The sequence below is a fragment of the Setaria italica genome, chromosome VII (assembly GCF_000263155.2).
Source record: "Setaria italica strain Yugu1 chromosome VII, Setaria_italica_v2.0, whole genome shotgun sequence".
NCBI classification, from domain to species: Eukaryota; Viridiplantae; Streptophyta; class Magnoliopsida; order Poales; family Poaceae; genus Setaria; species Setaria italica.
This window is the reverse complement of record NC_028456.1, coordinates 33,113,559-33,129,235: the sequence shown is the minus strand read 5'-3', so window position 1 is coordinate 33,129,235 and position 15,677 is coordinate 33,113,559. Positions and strand designations below refer to the sequence as shown.

Here is a 15,677-nt window from a genome sequence, read left to right as displayed (position 1 = left end):
AGAAAAGTCAACCTTTTGTCTCTCTTCAAAACTTCCGGTCAAACATGAACCCTTTTACGTTTTTCCAACATAGAATGTGTATTTTCTCCAATGCGTGTTCTAGTTAGTTACACAAACAACCAAGCATTGCATTGAAATTGTAAACCGAGTGGCATATATATTTGTGTAGGTGGGTAATTTTGATGAAATTAGGGGTCCCTTTAGGTTACTTTTCATATTGATAAAGGTGGGTAGTTACTATCGACTATTTTTGTAATGGCAAGGGTGAGTATTTTTTTAAAAGCATAATAGTTCCTATAGTTAGATGATTAGAGACCACCAAATTGATAATCCGATATTTCTGATTTTTATGAGAATTTTTTAAATCTATCTTTTTTATAGCATGTCTTATTAGAATTATTATAAAGTTTTTAATTAGTAATTGTAAGATTAAGATGAGCATTTTGCCAGTTTCATGAACCAAGAAGAGGCTGCATCAGAAGTGTCCGGAATCGATGTATATATGAACAAAAGAACGTCACACTAGCCGAAAAGAAGGAAAAGGGATGTAAGAGGCCAAGAACGCAATCAACCACGCCAAAGGCAGATACAGTACTGCTGCACAACTGAGCAGCTAGCATGCATCAAAAGGGAAGAAAGAAGAAGCATAGATTTTGGTGAAGATGTTTACACAAAGATGAGCCGTCATGTCACAAATATTTTTTACAAAAATTAAGAGAACAGTAGACAGGATTCCTCGTGTTCAAATTATAAGCCATCTTCTCTCTCTCTCTCTCTCTCTCTCTCTCTCTCTCTCTCTCTCTCGATTCTTGGCCGCCGCAGGTGCACCTCTAGCTTGTTGAAACCTGGAGACTCAAGAACAGGCAAATCCTCTCCGTCTAGGAGACTGACTAGGAGTGCCTCAGGCTCTCATCTTATCGCGCCGCTTCTTGCCTACTATGCCTAGGTGCTAGTTGGCAACGGCGGCGACCGGCGAGGGCGGTTGGCTGGGAGGGCTTAAGGACAGGTTGAGATCGATGCCGACGAGGTACGGCACGGACGCGCTGTCTTCATCGCTGCTGTGGCCCGCTCCGCTCGTCTGCGGCGAGCAGCTGGAGCGCGCCGCCGCCAGTTGATCCTGGAGACGGCTGCTTGGCGCGTTGGCGGCGGCGCCACTGAGCGGCTGGTGCGTCTGCGGGTCGATGCCGCGTGCGAGGAGCTTGCGCTTGATGTGCGTGTTCCAGTAGTTCTTGATCTCGTTGTCCGTCCGACCCGGCAGCCGCCCGGCGATCAGAGACCACCTGTTTCATTTGTTTCAACACCGTAAGAATCAATAAGAAAGACCCAATAAAAACAGAAAGCTCTAATCTTTGTAATTTATAACGTACGTACTTGTTTCCGAGGATCTGGTGGAGCTTGATGATGAGGTCGTCTTCTTCCTCGGTGAAGTTGCCGCGCTTGAGGTCGGGGCGCAGGTAGTTGATCCACCGCAACCGGCAGCTCTTGCCGCAGCGCAGCAGCCCCGCCGCCTTTGGGAGCGACCTCCAGCAACCTTCGCCGTGGGCCTTGATGTAGGCGACGAGGCGCTGGTCCTCCTCCTTGGTCCAGGCGCCCTTGTTCGTGTGCGCCTTCTCGCAGCACGGCGACCTCCCCATGCCTGATGCTTCTCTAGTTCTCTCTCAAGAATCAAGATAAACAGACCAGGTAGCTACACCAACAACGCCGCAGTGGTGACTGTCTGTGGTGAGTGGTATTTGGTTCTTGGTGCAGGGATGTGGAGAGAGGAGAGCTACAGAAGAGAGCGTGTGATTATATGATGAGACAGAGAGAGGCACACTGACCGGGATTACTCAAGACATTTGACCGGGTAGGTATGAGGACAGAGAGAGAGAGAAGCGAGTAGTTGCCAAGCCCTAGCAGGGATGAGTGTGGTAGGTAGGTGCCTGTCTTTGTCCTACTGCTGTCCAAGCTCTTTTGTGATTATTTTTATTTCTTTTAATTATTTAATTAATACCTCCATTTTATCGTATATGTTTTGGGTTCACGCTGTCAGTTAGCGCTAGCATACTGCTAGCATGTTTTGATTATCTAACACAGTAGAACATTATTTTCTCCATTATTTTGTTTCTCTTCTAACAATTTCACTTTATACTTTTTTATACAACAAAGTTGCGACATGTTAGGCCAACCATTTCTGTTTGGGTTACCACAGTGAATCTTTTAAGATTTGGAGTCTTAATTTTGCTGTATAATAGGCACAAATTAAACAAAAGGAAGAATTTTGCCGTAGTAATAATAAAACAACAAAAAGGATGCAGTGGTTCCCTACACAACATTAAATATCTGGACTATGGAGCTTGTGCTGATGTGCCCACGAGTTTGGCAATGTCCAATATGCATTTGATCTCTAAAGTGCTTCCTTTTCCCCTAGTTTTAACCGAGACCACATTAATTTTTGTGTCATCACTATATATATGACTCCTTTTTCAAAGATTCTAGAAGCTATCTCAAGCATGTCTCAATCGCTTCCTTTAGTTTATATCGTTAGAAGGAAATGAAACAGGCATGCATGAAACCAGAAATAAAGGAGAAGAGGGCGAATTAAGAATTGAAATTCTTTGGTTGGTCAACTAACTACCCTTCACTTTAAACATTCAATTTTTTTTTTGTTGTTGTCGAAGTCCCTTGTTGTTTACTACTCGCTTCTACTTTTCTCAGCATATGGTCATGTATCTGTCGCAGACAGGAGAAGATTCCATGGCATTGGAATTCACACTCCCAGATAGTATATTGTTCAGCAACTTTATTTTTAGGGTTTGTTTACCAGCAGGGTGTTCGGTTGCATGGTAGCCCTTTACCTACCCTTCTCCTTTACCTTTCCAAAGGCATTTGTATATGCAGAAAAGGAAAGAGAGCAGAGACTTGCCGAATTGGAGCAGCCGTTGTAGTAGGGACGAAAAGCCGAGAAACATTGGCAGCCGGAGTTGGCATGTCGACATATCGTTGTTCCTTTCCTAAAACTACATTGAAAACGTACTCCTATCCATGCATCGGTACAGTTACCACACAAATGTGAGTGGCAGCCGTACGTCAAACCCGGCCTGCTGCAGAGACCAGCAAGGAGCCACACTGTACAAGCAAACAAAACAGCATGGACCATTATTCAGTAGTTGTTACTGCATTGCACTACCCTAGACTGAATGAGGGCATTCTGCATGCATGGTCTGTTGCAGTCAAGATTATTGTGCATATACAAGTGTCGACGACGACATATTCAGTAGGATGATCTTCCATTCAGAACATGTTACTTTATTTCTCACTTACGTGATCCGGGTGTACGTAGAACAGTACTAGTTTGGAAGCTTTGACGACTCAACTGAATACTAGTACCGTTTAATTTTCCGGACAGCGCCAGCTAGCATGCATTTCGTCAATTAGAAGGCTTTAATTTAATATATTTGCAGGTTTGTCAAACCATCCAAAGATTTGGCCGGCACATCTCTGGACAACGAACGAAGCTATGGCATATCGATGGAGTACACGTGCCTGGCATTTGCAAGGAGGAATTCTACCTGACCATCACATCAGTGTGCTAGCGCACTTGTCAGTGTAGCGCCTATATACAAACACTCTTTGCAATAGGTTACCATTCAAAATTCTATTCAAGGCCAAACGTACAACAAGTGCCCAACATTCATACACGTACATCGATCGATCACGTACCTAACGCGAAAGCATACCAAGGCCGACCTAACTAACAGGGAATAATGCATGGCACTTGCACGGTTGCATGCGTGGTCCCCCTGGCCCCTGATCGAGACAACATTTTTGTTCTAGAAGGCCTACCAACAACCCCCCCCCCCCCCCAGCTATACCACCTCGTGGTTAATTACATAAATACCTAAAATAGTCTAGATGATCAGCTTGGCAAATCTAGCCAAAGACCATTTCAACTCATTCCTTATCCAGTACTGACCAACAGATTTATTTTTTTGCTAAATCGTCAGCATGTGACTCAAAAGCTGCTCTAGGATGTGTGCTTTCACGTACATACCCGGCAAATTAAAGTTGCTTTGTTGGATGTCTACCAAGCAGCTCTACGGTCCGTCCCAAATTACAATTCGTTTTGCCCTATTCTATATATATAGCTTTTGCTATGTATATATCCAGACTTATTATATATCTAGGAAGTCAAAACGAATAATAATTTGGGACGGAGGGAGTAGCAAAGATAATCATTCAAAACTAGAAGCAATAATCAGCGTTGATTTGGTAGCCAGACATTGCTTATCGAGACAGAAAAAACAGCAACTATGTTCTTGTCAGATGAGAGAAGATCTCGTAGCAGACTAGCAGATCCAAGTTGTGACAACGCATGCAGTCGTCATAGGTGTTTTTTTTCCCCTCCTTCTCGTTTTATTAGTGGCAGTTGTGACAATGCAGTCGTCGTATGTGTTCGATCTCTGCTCATCTATTGCAAGCACCATGGCCTTACAGCTTAAAGGAAAGGAGCTAGCTACTGGGTGCATGAGAGCGAGCGAGGTAGGAAGGTAGGTAATGGTGGTGTTTGTCGATGATGACGCGCGCGGCCAGTCGCCACCGTACCTACTACGACTATACTGCATCCGAGCACGCCGGCTAAAAATCCAACAAAGATCGCGGTAGGTACGTCCCGGTGACATCAGCTGCATGTTTCTATGACTGCACGTACGTACTCTTATTACTAGTTACTCCCTCCGTTCCAAATTATAGGTCGTTTTGACTTTTCTAAATACATAGATATTATTATGCATCTAGACATAGGGTATATCTAAGTGCATAACAAAGTCTATGAATCTAATAAAGTCAAAACGACCTATAATTTGGGACGGAGGGAGTACCATTTTTCCACCGAATACTCATATGAAATCATTACCAACAGTTTTTATGCTTCCTACTGTTTTTCCTTGAATGACGACCGATAGTTTTTTTCTAGTGTAATTTGCCTCTTTCCCAACAGTTTTATCAAATCACGCACAATGTAATCCCCACAAACTCATTTCCCACAGTTATGGTAGGTAATTATTCAAATGTACTTAAAAACTGTTGGCCATTTGTAAAAAAATTGTTGGGAAAAAGTAGTATATTCTTGTAGTTATTGGTGTCTTTTTTAAATTTGCAGCGTTGCATCGGAGTGATTTGAGTAATACATTGAATATTACAGGTTACAACTTGTACTTTGGCATGCATGCATATAGTATTTGTAGCCCCTCTCTGTCCGTCCCGTGCATGCAGGGCTTGACCACGTAATCCAGGTTCCAGGGAGAGTAAACAGGGTTCCGACAAGGCGACAACCCGACACCGGTTGATGGAGTTTCAACGAAACTTAGGGGTGTATCCTTGCTAAACTTTAGCAGCTAAAGTTTAGCAACTTTTAGCAACAAATTTGCCAAACACCCTTGCTAAAATATGGTTGCTAAAGTTTAGTCTAGGAGGAAGGAAATGGTGCCAGGAGCAAGATGGCGCCAAGCGCCTAGGACTTCTAGCGGGAGTGAAGCAGCCTAGGAGGAGGGAGAGAAGGGAGGGGTAGCAATGATTAGGGGGCAAATATGTCTTTCTCCACCTCATTAAATGTTGTTTAGCTCATGGATCCAAACAACCATGGCTAAAGTTTAGCAACTACAATTAGCAACTTTTAGCTACTAAAATTTAGCAAAGGTATCCAAACAGACCCTTAGAATAGTTTGACTTAGGATAAATTTGAAAGGAAAAATTTTTGTGGGATGGAGGAAGTACACTATACTGCTTGGTGTCTCTTCCTACGTAGGGGCTCGAGCTTCCCATCTGTTTCCAGTTTCATTTTAAATTTTAACTTTGATAAGATAAATGTTAATTTTCTAGCTACTTTCAAAACGTAATACACATGATGACTTGCTAATGTTGATACTTTGGTGTGCTCGTTTTTTATTTTTTGTCCATGTATATGCTGGTTATTTTTCTAAATTAACCTTCATGCACGTGACATACACATAACAATATAAGATGGCACATTCGGATTCGAAACAGAAGAATGAAGAAAGCTGCTAGCTGCTCGACGCCTGCACTGCAAGCACATTGTGTGCCTTTGCATGGCATGCGTCGTGCCGCCGTGGAGCTCGCGTACATGCATGCATGCATGCAGGTAGACTTTTGTACGAGATGGTGACGACACGCAGGCGTACTTGCTCAGCGCTTACGGCTTCACCTACTCCGTGTCTGGATCGGACATGGCGGTCAGCAGTCAGCAGCCTTCTCTACAAGGACATCACGACATGCATGAAGCGCATGCCCGAGAGTGATATGCTGGAGGGGCTCCGGCTCGCGCGGTCTTCGAGAAAGAGTTGAGCAGTTCATGTGGTTTTGCATTGCTCTCCAGCTTAGTTTATCCCGTACGCCCTATTTATTTCAATATTCGGGTCAAATGCTTTGTAAGGTTTTTGTTATAGTCTTTTCGCTCTTTGCACCAAGCAATCATAGCAAACTTAACATTTGCTCGGATAATGTTACGTACTAGGATGGGACCCATGATACACGCATGTGAAAGAACAAATGTTCCAAGGATGCCTTTGATTTTTACACGTCGAGGTTGCAATACGGGTCAGTTATGCGGTACCAACCGAAAAGGATAACTGGTGACAACATTTTTCGTCAGCAGTGTATATGTACAAACTTCTTTCTGATGCATACAGAAGGATCTTGAGATGATTTTCAAATTATTATATTACCCCCGGTCTTGATCACGTAATCCGGGAGAGTAGAAAAATTAGAAACTTTGACTGGTTATATGGCGTCTTAGCTTGTCTTTTCATCAATCGGAAGGCTTTGAGTTTGCTCAACTGATGGTTTCCAAGAATATATTGCCGTGGCAGCTGGAAGCACTTGACAATGAACACCATTGCACCAAGCTTTTGATCAAGAGTGAAGTGTTGCTTGCTTTGTTCATGAGGAACAAGTGCTCTGCTCTTCGCTTGTTTCCTTCCTCAGAGAATTAAACTGTGTCAATCATTGTCGTAGTTCTGTCATAAAACTTGTATATGAAACTACAACAGAAACTAGCTAGTCTGAATATTCAACAGAGGGAACGATCTAAACTTAACCCAAACAACAACAGTACTACTTGCAACAAGTAGCTCAGTAACATGATAATCCCATCACCTCAACACCAGTATACTAGTGTTTTCTTGCAGCATTGCATTGGACCAAAAATAAAAGGATATAACGAATAATGATCCAGGTTACAACTTGTACTGGCATAGCCGAATCAAATGGATATATTGACACCACGGTGACATAAGATCGATGCCTTTCAGACGTGCCAACTTTCCAGCGTCGCCATGCATGCTTGCAATGTTTGGATTTCATGCGGGGCTTGAGATTTCCAAATGATTAATTATTGTCTCCTGTCTTGACCATGCATCTACAGGAGAGTAAACAGCTAATAATTAAGAAACTTGGACTGGGTTTGTCTGAATTCTTCTGGACACGTCGCCATGCTTGCATCTCTTCGATTGGAAGGCTCGGAATTTGTCAAGCCGGGAAAGTCGATCTTTGCATCAGCCTGCTGCCTACATCTAGTGTTTCATCAAGTTTCAACGTATTGTGCTTGTGAAGGGGTGGACTGGACCCCTTCGCAGAGCTAGCTGCTAGAGTGCTGGTGCTTCAGCTCGGCTTGACCGCTTTGGGACGAAATTCGAATTATGCGGATTTTTTTTTGCGAGGAATTATGAGGAAATTCACGGAGGATTCATCCATGATCCATCATCATTGGCTTGTCTCGGGTTTTTTTTTCTTTCCACCAACCCTATCAGAATCGCCGTGTTCACATTACGTGCACAGATCATCGGCACGTCAGGGTCGAAAAGAGATGTGCGCATATTAAAAGTTCACAGCGTTTTTAAACTGGTCAAGAAATAAGATTTTTTTTTTCTGTAAGATGCTTCTGTAGCACACTACTGTCCTGGACTACGTCGGACGAAATTTCTTAATAATTACCTGATGACACACCGCCAAGGGACATATGCTTTTACCGATGTTTTCCTATTTTCTTTCCCAGGCATCTCTCTCCTCGGTTGTGCTCACATCTCCACGATCAGCCCCATATATGAAGATTTTATTGTCCTCGATCTGTTCGGCCCAAGCCTGTTTTCCCAGTTTGGCCCAGAGCTAAAAAGGACCTTAGTAGGATAAAAATGTAACCAAGCCTGTTTTAGATACCAATTAGCAGGACAAAAATGTAACCAGGCCTGTTTACCCAGCTCGGCCCAGAGCTGGTACCTCCAGCAAGGCCCATCATCTCCCCATGTCATTTTTAGGTTTTTTTTAGTGATCTTGCCCCTAATTTCCAATTGTGTTTTTACCCAAATAATCACTCAACAAAAAAAAGGAAATATTGCTACATATTCCAGAGTTATTTATGCGTTGGGTGACACAAGTGATGTCCAGAACTACGACTACAAACCGAGTATACATGTAATAGGCCTCGGGTCCCTCCAAAGTGCGGCCAGACAGAGACAGTTATACATGTATACTTGCAATTTGTTGATAATCTAAGTTGCTGCCCGTGGTCACTCGTTCAAACTTGAAGATGCACGATGCATAGGATGGAGAATTCCCGATAATTGTGCTTGCGCCGCATGAAGATTCACTGATTACATCCTACCGAATAAAAATACAAAAAAAAAGAAAAAGAAAAGGATAAAAACAGGTGCTTCAGGCTAATCCTCAACTACATAGGTATACATTATGACGACGATTCCACAGGAATAAGCAGGCAAGCAAAAAATGCGTATGATAGTGAACAAAGGGAGCATGTCCTCTGTAGTTTCAAAAACCTATTCAGGATCTACCATTAATCCATTTTCGAGGCCTTGCTTCCGCACTGGCAATACATATGATCCATTTTCGAGGCCTTGCTTCCGTATGATAGTGAGTAGCAGGAATTTAATCACATTTGATATTTCTGTAGATTCTCCTTACAAAGAGAGTTGACCCTACATACCCAATAGCACCTGAATCACAGGGAAAAAAAGCAGGAGTCAAAAACTAAAAGCAGTCCCGTATATAGCAAAGGCACATTGTTCAGTTAAAAAAGAGAGCTTACCACAAAGTATGCCTAGACCAAGGCAGAACATCAATGTGTAGCCAAAGTAGAAACTTGTCTGGAAGAAGCCTGACATCTTTGTCTTCACATGGTAGTAGTAGATGGAGTATAGATACACGTAGAGAGCAGTTGATGCTGCAGAGAAAAACGAAGTCCATTGCCAATGATAGTTCTCGGCATTCAGCAAGAAATAAGTACCCACAATAGTGACACAGATGGTGACTATTAGAAGGATGACGAAGACCAGCAACATGAAACCATAGACATAATACACCTGCCAAGAACCCAAAATTGCATCAATCGGGCGGTTGATCCAACAAAAATTGCAAATATGGCTCCAGACAAGCTCATACACAAAATGCAATATGAAGCATGGACATCATTTAGAATCCGCAGAGAACATTAAAAAATAACCAATCATGTACACCTTAAAGTATAAAAGTAGACCATAACGGTAAAGGAGAATATCAAGGAGTGCAAAAGTATTAATCAACACTTCCTTGTTTACCTTGTAGTTCCAGAATGACGTGAAGACAAAGTACATCTCAATGAAGATGCTGCCAAAGGGAAGCAGTCCACCCATCAACGAGATGACAGAAGGTGTAAGGTACCACTTCTTCTCAGGAATAGGCCGTGGAATAGTCTTTACTCGGCAGGGGTTGTTAGGAGCACCACTCCAGTTCCTACCAACGACAGTTCCCAAAAGCACCAAGGGAAAGGAGATGAAAGCCCAAAGTACAAACATGACAACCATTGTGCCGAATGGTATTGCTGCTAATGAGCGGTAGAAGATAGCAATTGTATTCAGTGCGAAGCCAATTGAAAAACACAGGAACGGAAAGAGGGATGCTGTAAGGACCATAGCTTTAATCCAGTTTTTGCCTGCCACAGATTCAAGAAATGCATTCGATAAGCCATAGATTGAGGTCAGGGTTCCATACATGATAACTTGAAATCTTTGAAAGAGAAGAATAGCATGAGACAGCAAAAGATATTTGCAAAAAAAAAAAATGTGCAAACAAACAGTAGAACAAATATGAAATTGGCAGAACCATACCACCATTCCTTGAGTAAAGACCACCGCTAACATATCCAGAAATGAACGATGTAAGAGCATAGCACACAATGAAGGTTGTGATGATAGCCCCTCGCCTGAAAAACACCATACAGTTGAAGTTAGAGAAAGACAATTTGTGGAAAGGATTGCACACCTGCTTAAATATTTCAAGAGGCAATGTATGTCTTTAAGGTTATAATTAATCACTTATATGTACAAAAGGGCAGACCACCATCACTTTGAGAAGTAAAACATAATGCGACATGATATTAATAACATACTCCCTCCATCCCAAAAAACAAGTCATTCTAGGTTTGTCTTAAGTCAAACTTTCTCAACTTTGACCAAATTTATAGAGAAAAGTATCAATGTTTATGGCATCAAATAGGTATATTATAAAAATATATTTCATAATAAATCTAATGGCACTTATTTCATACCATAAATAATGTAGTTTTTTCTATAATCTTAGTCAAACTTAAAAAAGTTTGACTTAGGACAATCCTAAAACAACTTGTTTTTTGGGACGGAGGGAGTAACTTCTACTCCCTCCGTTCCAAATTATAAGTCATTCCAACTTTCATGGAGAGTCAAACCATTTTATGTTTGACCAAAATTATAGAGAGGATCACAAAGGTTTATGGCACCAAATAGATATACCATGAAAATATATTTAATGAAGAAACTAATGGTACTTATTTGGTATCATGAATGTTAGTACTTTATTGTATAAATTTGGTCAAACTTAAGATGTTTTGACTCTCCAAGAAAGTTGGAATGATTTATAATTTGGAACGGAGGGAGTAGAACATAAAAAAGGAGGATTTAACACTCTTTTGCTTATAATTCAAGTGCATCCAGAAGAAAACGAATAGGTAAACTAAAGGAGCATGCATTATTTCAACTGCTGAAAAAGGTGCAGTATTCAGCCAAAACAGCCGGAGACAACTTTAAACCCAGCTATTTGCACACTGATTAAAAGCCGATTTAGTTAAGAGTTCCATGGCTCCCGGGAAGTTTCCAACAGGCATGTGGTGTGTATCATGGATACAAACTAAAATGGTTCTGATCCTACAAAAGCCCGTCCCATACAAAATTTTATATAATCCCTGCATTACTTTCATGTATTGTGCACAGTGCACTGTATGTTTTCCCCCATATGAGCATGACATTTTAGCTACACAGATATTTCAAGCTATAAGTTGTGCATGCAAGGAGAAGGGAAAGGGGGTGTATGTTGAGCGTACCCGATGTATAACATGCCAACGATGGCCAACACAATCACAAGTAGGATAAGAGCTGCCAGCTGGGTGCCAATACCAACAAGTGCAGAAAGAAACATCAAACTTCGGGGAGGCCGAAATACATCACCATGGACAAGCTTCCATCCTGATTCATCATTAACATCTCTCTCCTACCAAGGTAATATGATAACTTAAGCAATAATTGAGTGGGAAGTGGGCAAAAGCTAGGAAAAGAAATTTCTCAAGCTATCAAGTATACAGTTAGAAAGCATGTGCACCGGAACTCAGATTCTCACCAGGGACTCCAGATCATCGTCTTCACGAGCATATTTAGCATAATCATTTCTCAAAGTCCGCATCAATATCATTGAAACCAAACCAGTTAGGAAAATAACCATCATAAAGGAGTTGAAAATGGAGAACCAGTGAATCTGAAAGAGTAATATGAACATAAATTAGAATATTGTAGTTAGTAAAAAGGGAAGATACAGCTATCTAGTGTTCAAATTGACAGATTGGATAGAAAGTTGCTGGTTGTCTACAGATAAAGTATCACCTGGTGTTCAAAGAAAGGATAGTCCAGGTACACTTCAAAACGACGTGCAAATGACACATCTGTTGCGACCCACTTCACTGAATATGTCATATCCAGCTTCTTACCAGCTTCAAGAAGCTTAGGAGACTCTTGGGTGAGATTTACATGAATTATCTAAAACAAAGTTCACATATTTAGTTGCGTCCAGATTTATGTGTTAGTGTTCTCGAATCTGGATCAACGCGAGATAGCATACCCTGTTCTCATTGTATTTAACAAGGATGTTCTTGTGGGTGTAAAGATAATGCTTGTTTTCACTGTTCTTGTCAGTCTCCCCAACAAAACCTGTTCGGAACAGATGACAACTATCATGTCAGGTAAAAAAAAAGACACAAAACTGAGAGAATAAAATACTTAGTTGAGAAGAGCCTACCCCAAAGAGGCAGATCGTCTAGGAGAATATGGCAGCAAACAACCAAAAGCAATTGATACCGACAATGATGAAAAACGGTGTCAGAAATAAGCACATCCCTAATCATCATAACACAATAGGACATAATGGATCAAAAAGTGGATCCACATACCTATGAATAATTCAAACCAATATGAGTTCTCAATAGCATCAGCAAACTGCTGAACCTTTTTAGAATCTAGCTCAAGTGTACAAATGAAGCCCTTCTCCTCATTTCCTAGACCAAAGGTAACACTTATACAATCAGTAAGGCAGAAAAGGTGTACTTACAGGAATATGGACTTTCTAATATATAGTAAATAAAGACATGGATGAAATGGGAACAATATCGGCATACTTAAGAACTTTATGTCAAGCTGACTATCAATCAGCTCATTTCCACCCAGGACCTCTCCAAGGCCACCCCATTTATGTATAGGGTTCTCAGATAGTTGACAAAATGGAAGGCTGTAATAGTTGTAAGTTTCTTGAGGGTTGTTGTAAGGGCCAACTTTATTCACCCAGAGCTTAACTGGCTCTTCAGCTTTGTACTGCATGAAAGAAGCACAAAAAGGATGAAAACTTTTGAGTTTGGAACATATTTGTACTGCATGTAGGAAGCATAATTTATTTCGCAAGGAAAAAAATACTAAAGCTTATATACAACACAGCAGTCACATGAAGTAAATCTGTGAGATGCTATGGATGATTTCTGCTTCTAATTTCTGTATTGAATTATTTATCAGGGATTGGTGGGTCGACATATCTATAATATAATGTAATACTATCCAGATTTAAACAGAGAAGCCATGGGGTTCTTAGTAACTATTCCTGATAGCAGCTATCATTGAGACTTGCTAAGTTATAAAAACAATTTCTTCACATATCCTAAGTACTCAAGAATGACAGCAGTAACTGCAACATCTTACTAATAAAGATTCTCTCTGCTATTTACAAATTTTGGTTTTGATGTTTCCATCAGCGTGATATCTAGCATAAATAAATTTTATGAATCGACTAAAGATGGACCATTACCAGGAAGTTTTTTCATTTAGTGATAAAAAAAATCTAAGATACCTCAACATTAAGCCTGATTGAGGAAAAGAAAAGAGAGGTAAACTCAGTGCACGTAGTAGTCTGTGACATTCTGGTAGAACATAGAAAAATGCTGAGTAAACATAAAAATCTAGAATTCTGGCCAAACGTATCCATAGCTTCAGGATAGCACATAGCATGTTATCAGTGAATTATCAATGACAGAGAGCATGAATAATAACGACACTGCTAGTTGTAACCAAAGGCATAGGAATTCTGTGAGCTAAGTTATACATTTCTCCTTCTAACACAAAAACACAGACATCCACAGGATATAGCTGTACTAGACCCAAATGTACAAGAATTTCTCCTTACTGACACTAAGTTATATATGTTTCTAAGCATCAGAACTCGGACCAACATCAACCACCGCAACCATCTACTGAAAATTCAAAAACCCATGAACCATTAAGCTTTCATGCTGAAGTCCCAGCACGCCCATTTGCACTCCCACATCGAACCTTACTTCTCAAGCAAACCTATACTCTAGATGAGCGGCATGCTTTTAACATCCGCAACCATCCAACACAACTCTCTCATCTCGTCAGCTCCCTCTGTCTGAACAATCAAACCGCGCACTAGAAGCGCCCCGGGCGAGAGCCGCCGCCACCGCCAGCAACCCAGCAGCGCAGGGATCCGACCGGAGAGGCGGCCCAGATCCGGCGGCGATCCAACCCACGGGCGGAGCAGAGACTTGGATCCGGGGCGGCAAGGATGGACGCGCGCGTACCTTGTGGTCGGCCTCGGAGGCGGCGGCGAGGGCGAGCAGGGACGCGAGAGTGAGGGCGAGGCCGAGCAGGAGGCATCCGAGGCCGAGGCCGCGGCCACGGGCGGCGCGGGAGGAGGGGAGCATGTCCGCCGGCGGCGAGATCTGAGGAGGAGCGAGCGGGAGGAGGAGACGGGGGAGTGTCGCGGTCGCGAGCCTTGGGGTTCGGGTTGGCCCGCGAGACGGCAAGACTCACGAGCCCAGCTGCCTCCTCGCGATCTGCCTGCCGGCCTGCGGGCGTTTTCTTTGCCGGGTGCCCGTGGATTCCAGGAGATGGTTGTTTTCCTCGGCGGTTTGGACGGTCTATGATGACCCTGCTCTGGGATCCGTGGACCGTTGACTCCCAGAGAGAGGCCCATGGCAGGTAATTTTTTTTGCCTGCCTAACCTGTTCGCGTTCGTTGACACCGACACACTGTCAGACTCCAGAACATCCATTCATTAACATGTGTTTCCAAATAACTTCAAACTTTTGAGTTTCGACAGCTTCATTGTTTTCCAAATAGTGATGTTTTGTGTTTCACCAATCACCACAGTATAGTTTTATGGTTTTGCCCCTACAAAATATCTTCTTTCCTCCTATCATAATTTGTTGGACAAACGCTTGAGTAGCTTTTATAACAGCATGCTATCTACCATTTCATATTAAAAATTCACGAAAATAATTGTAACCATGGAAGTATGGTTTTGGTCAAAAGGATTTCAGTTAAGTTTGAGTTTTGTTTAGGTCATATATGCTTATAAATGTTTAATGCCACCTTAATGGATGAAATATGCATCCAGAGCAGTAGCGAACACCCCTTCTGACATTGTTTGAACTTGCAAGGTCAGCTTTCACTCCTCACTCTATTTTCCTCGTACCTTTTTCTTTTCTACTGACAGGTGGAGCACGACAAAAGAAAGTGCCACATTATTTGACACGGGCTCAAAGATCTACTTGTAACATGGGCATCTTTTCTCCCACTACTGCAACCTAACCATAATACTTTGGACTAGAGCATAAGTTGCGTACAAACAGAAAAGGCATTATGTAACTAGTCTTGATCTTTTCCCCGCAAATTTGTCCAAACATTTGGACACTATTCAGATTGAAAAATCTAGAATTCTTAAATTCGTGTGATTTCGCTAGTTGACGAAAAGAAAAGATTCGTGAGGAATCGAACGTCGAATTCCATCGTGAGGAAAATAGAAAAACAGCGAGCTCATTTCCGGATGCAACCCCCCGTCACACTGTTATTTACAGAATACAGTCTGGAGTATTGGTTTAAATATATATATTCACCCCATGCATCAAATGTTCTTTAACATTTATTCTGCTAAACCAATGGAGATTTGCAATCTTTTCTTTGTCTTTTATCTGTTCCATTATGCATATATTGTAGTAGTTCAAAAAACATTTTTTCCCCTTTCAGACATATGCCATTGCTGCCAGA

The 15,677-nt window shown here is 41.9% G+C and overlaps 2 protein-coding genes across 2 annotated transcripts; both read right to left on the bottom strand.

Moving 5' to 3' along the window:
- Positions 1-631: 631 nt before the first annotated feature.
- LOC101781675 (myb-related protein Zm38) lies at positions 632-1,834 on the bottom strand. Its single transcript, XM_004977177.2, has 2 exons — positions 1,372-1,834; positions 632-1,280 (listed from the first exon to the last, which is right to left on the bottom strand). Exons 1-2 carry the CDS (start codon positions 1,632-1,634, stop codon positions 950-952), a joined length of 594 nt encoding a protein of 197 aa, XP_004977234.1. The 5' UTR covers positions 1,635-1,834; the 3' UTR covers positions 632-949.
- Positions 1,835-8,432: 6,598 nt separating this feature from the next.
- LOC101780872 (transmembrane 9 superfamily member 1) lies at positions 8,433-14,475 on the bottom strand. The gene is made up of 12 exons (XM_004977175.3): positions 14,210-14,475; positions 12,743-12,935; positions 12,518-12,622; positions 12,367-12,384; positions 12,190-12,278; positions 11,955-12,107; positions 11,695-11,829; positions 11,402-11,568; positions 10,155-10,249; positions 9,606-9,979; positions 9,098-9,371; positions 8,433-9,005 (listed from the first exon to the last, which is right to left on the bottom strand). The coding sequence occupies exons 1-12, from the start codon at positions 14,330-14,332 to the stop codon at positions 8,938-8,940; spliced, it is 1,794 nt and encodes a 597-aa protein (XP_004977232.1). The 5' UTR covers positions 14,333-14,475; the 3' UTR covers positions 8,433-8,937.
- Between the last annotated feature and the right edge of the window lie 1,202 nt (positions 14,476-15,677).

Excerpts from the sequence above, each read along its gene's own strand:
- LOC101780872 (XM_004977175.3), bottom strand. The coding sequence starts at position 14,332 with ATGCTCCCCTCCTCCCGCGCCGCCCGTGGCCGCGGCCTCGGCCTCGGA. Across the intron at positions 12,936-14,209 it reads CCTCCGAGGCCGACCACAAG|TACAAAGCTGAAGAGCCAGT; the intron begins GTACGCGCGCGT and ends TCTTTCATGCAG. Across the intron at positions 11,569-11,694 it reads ACGATGATCTGGAGTCCCTG|GAGAGAGATGTTAATGATGA; the intron begins GTGAGAATCTGA and ends TTACCTTGGTAG.
- LOC101781675 (XM_004977177.2), bottom strand. The coding sequence starts at position 1,634 with ATGGGGAGGTCGCCGTGCTGCGAGAAGGCGCACACGAACAAGGGCGCC. Across the intron at positions 1,281-1,371 it reads CACCAGATCCTCGGAAACAA|GTGGTCTCTGATCGCCGGGC; the intron begins GTACGTACGTTA and ends CAAATGAAACAG.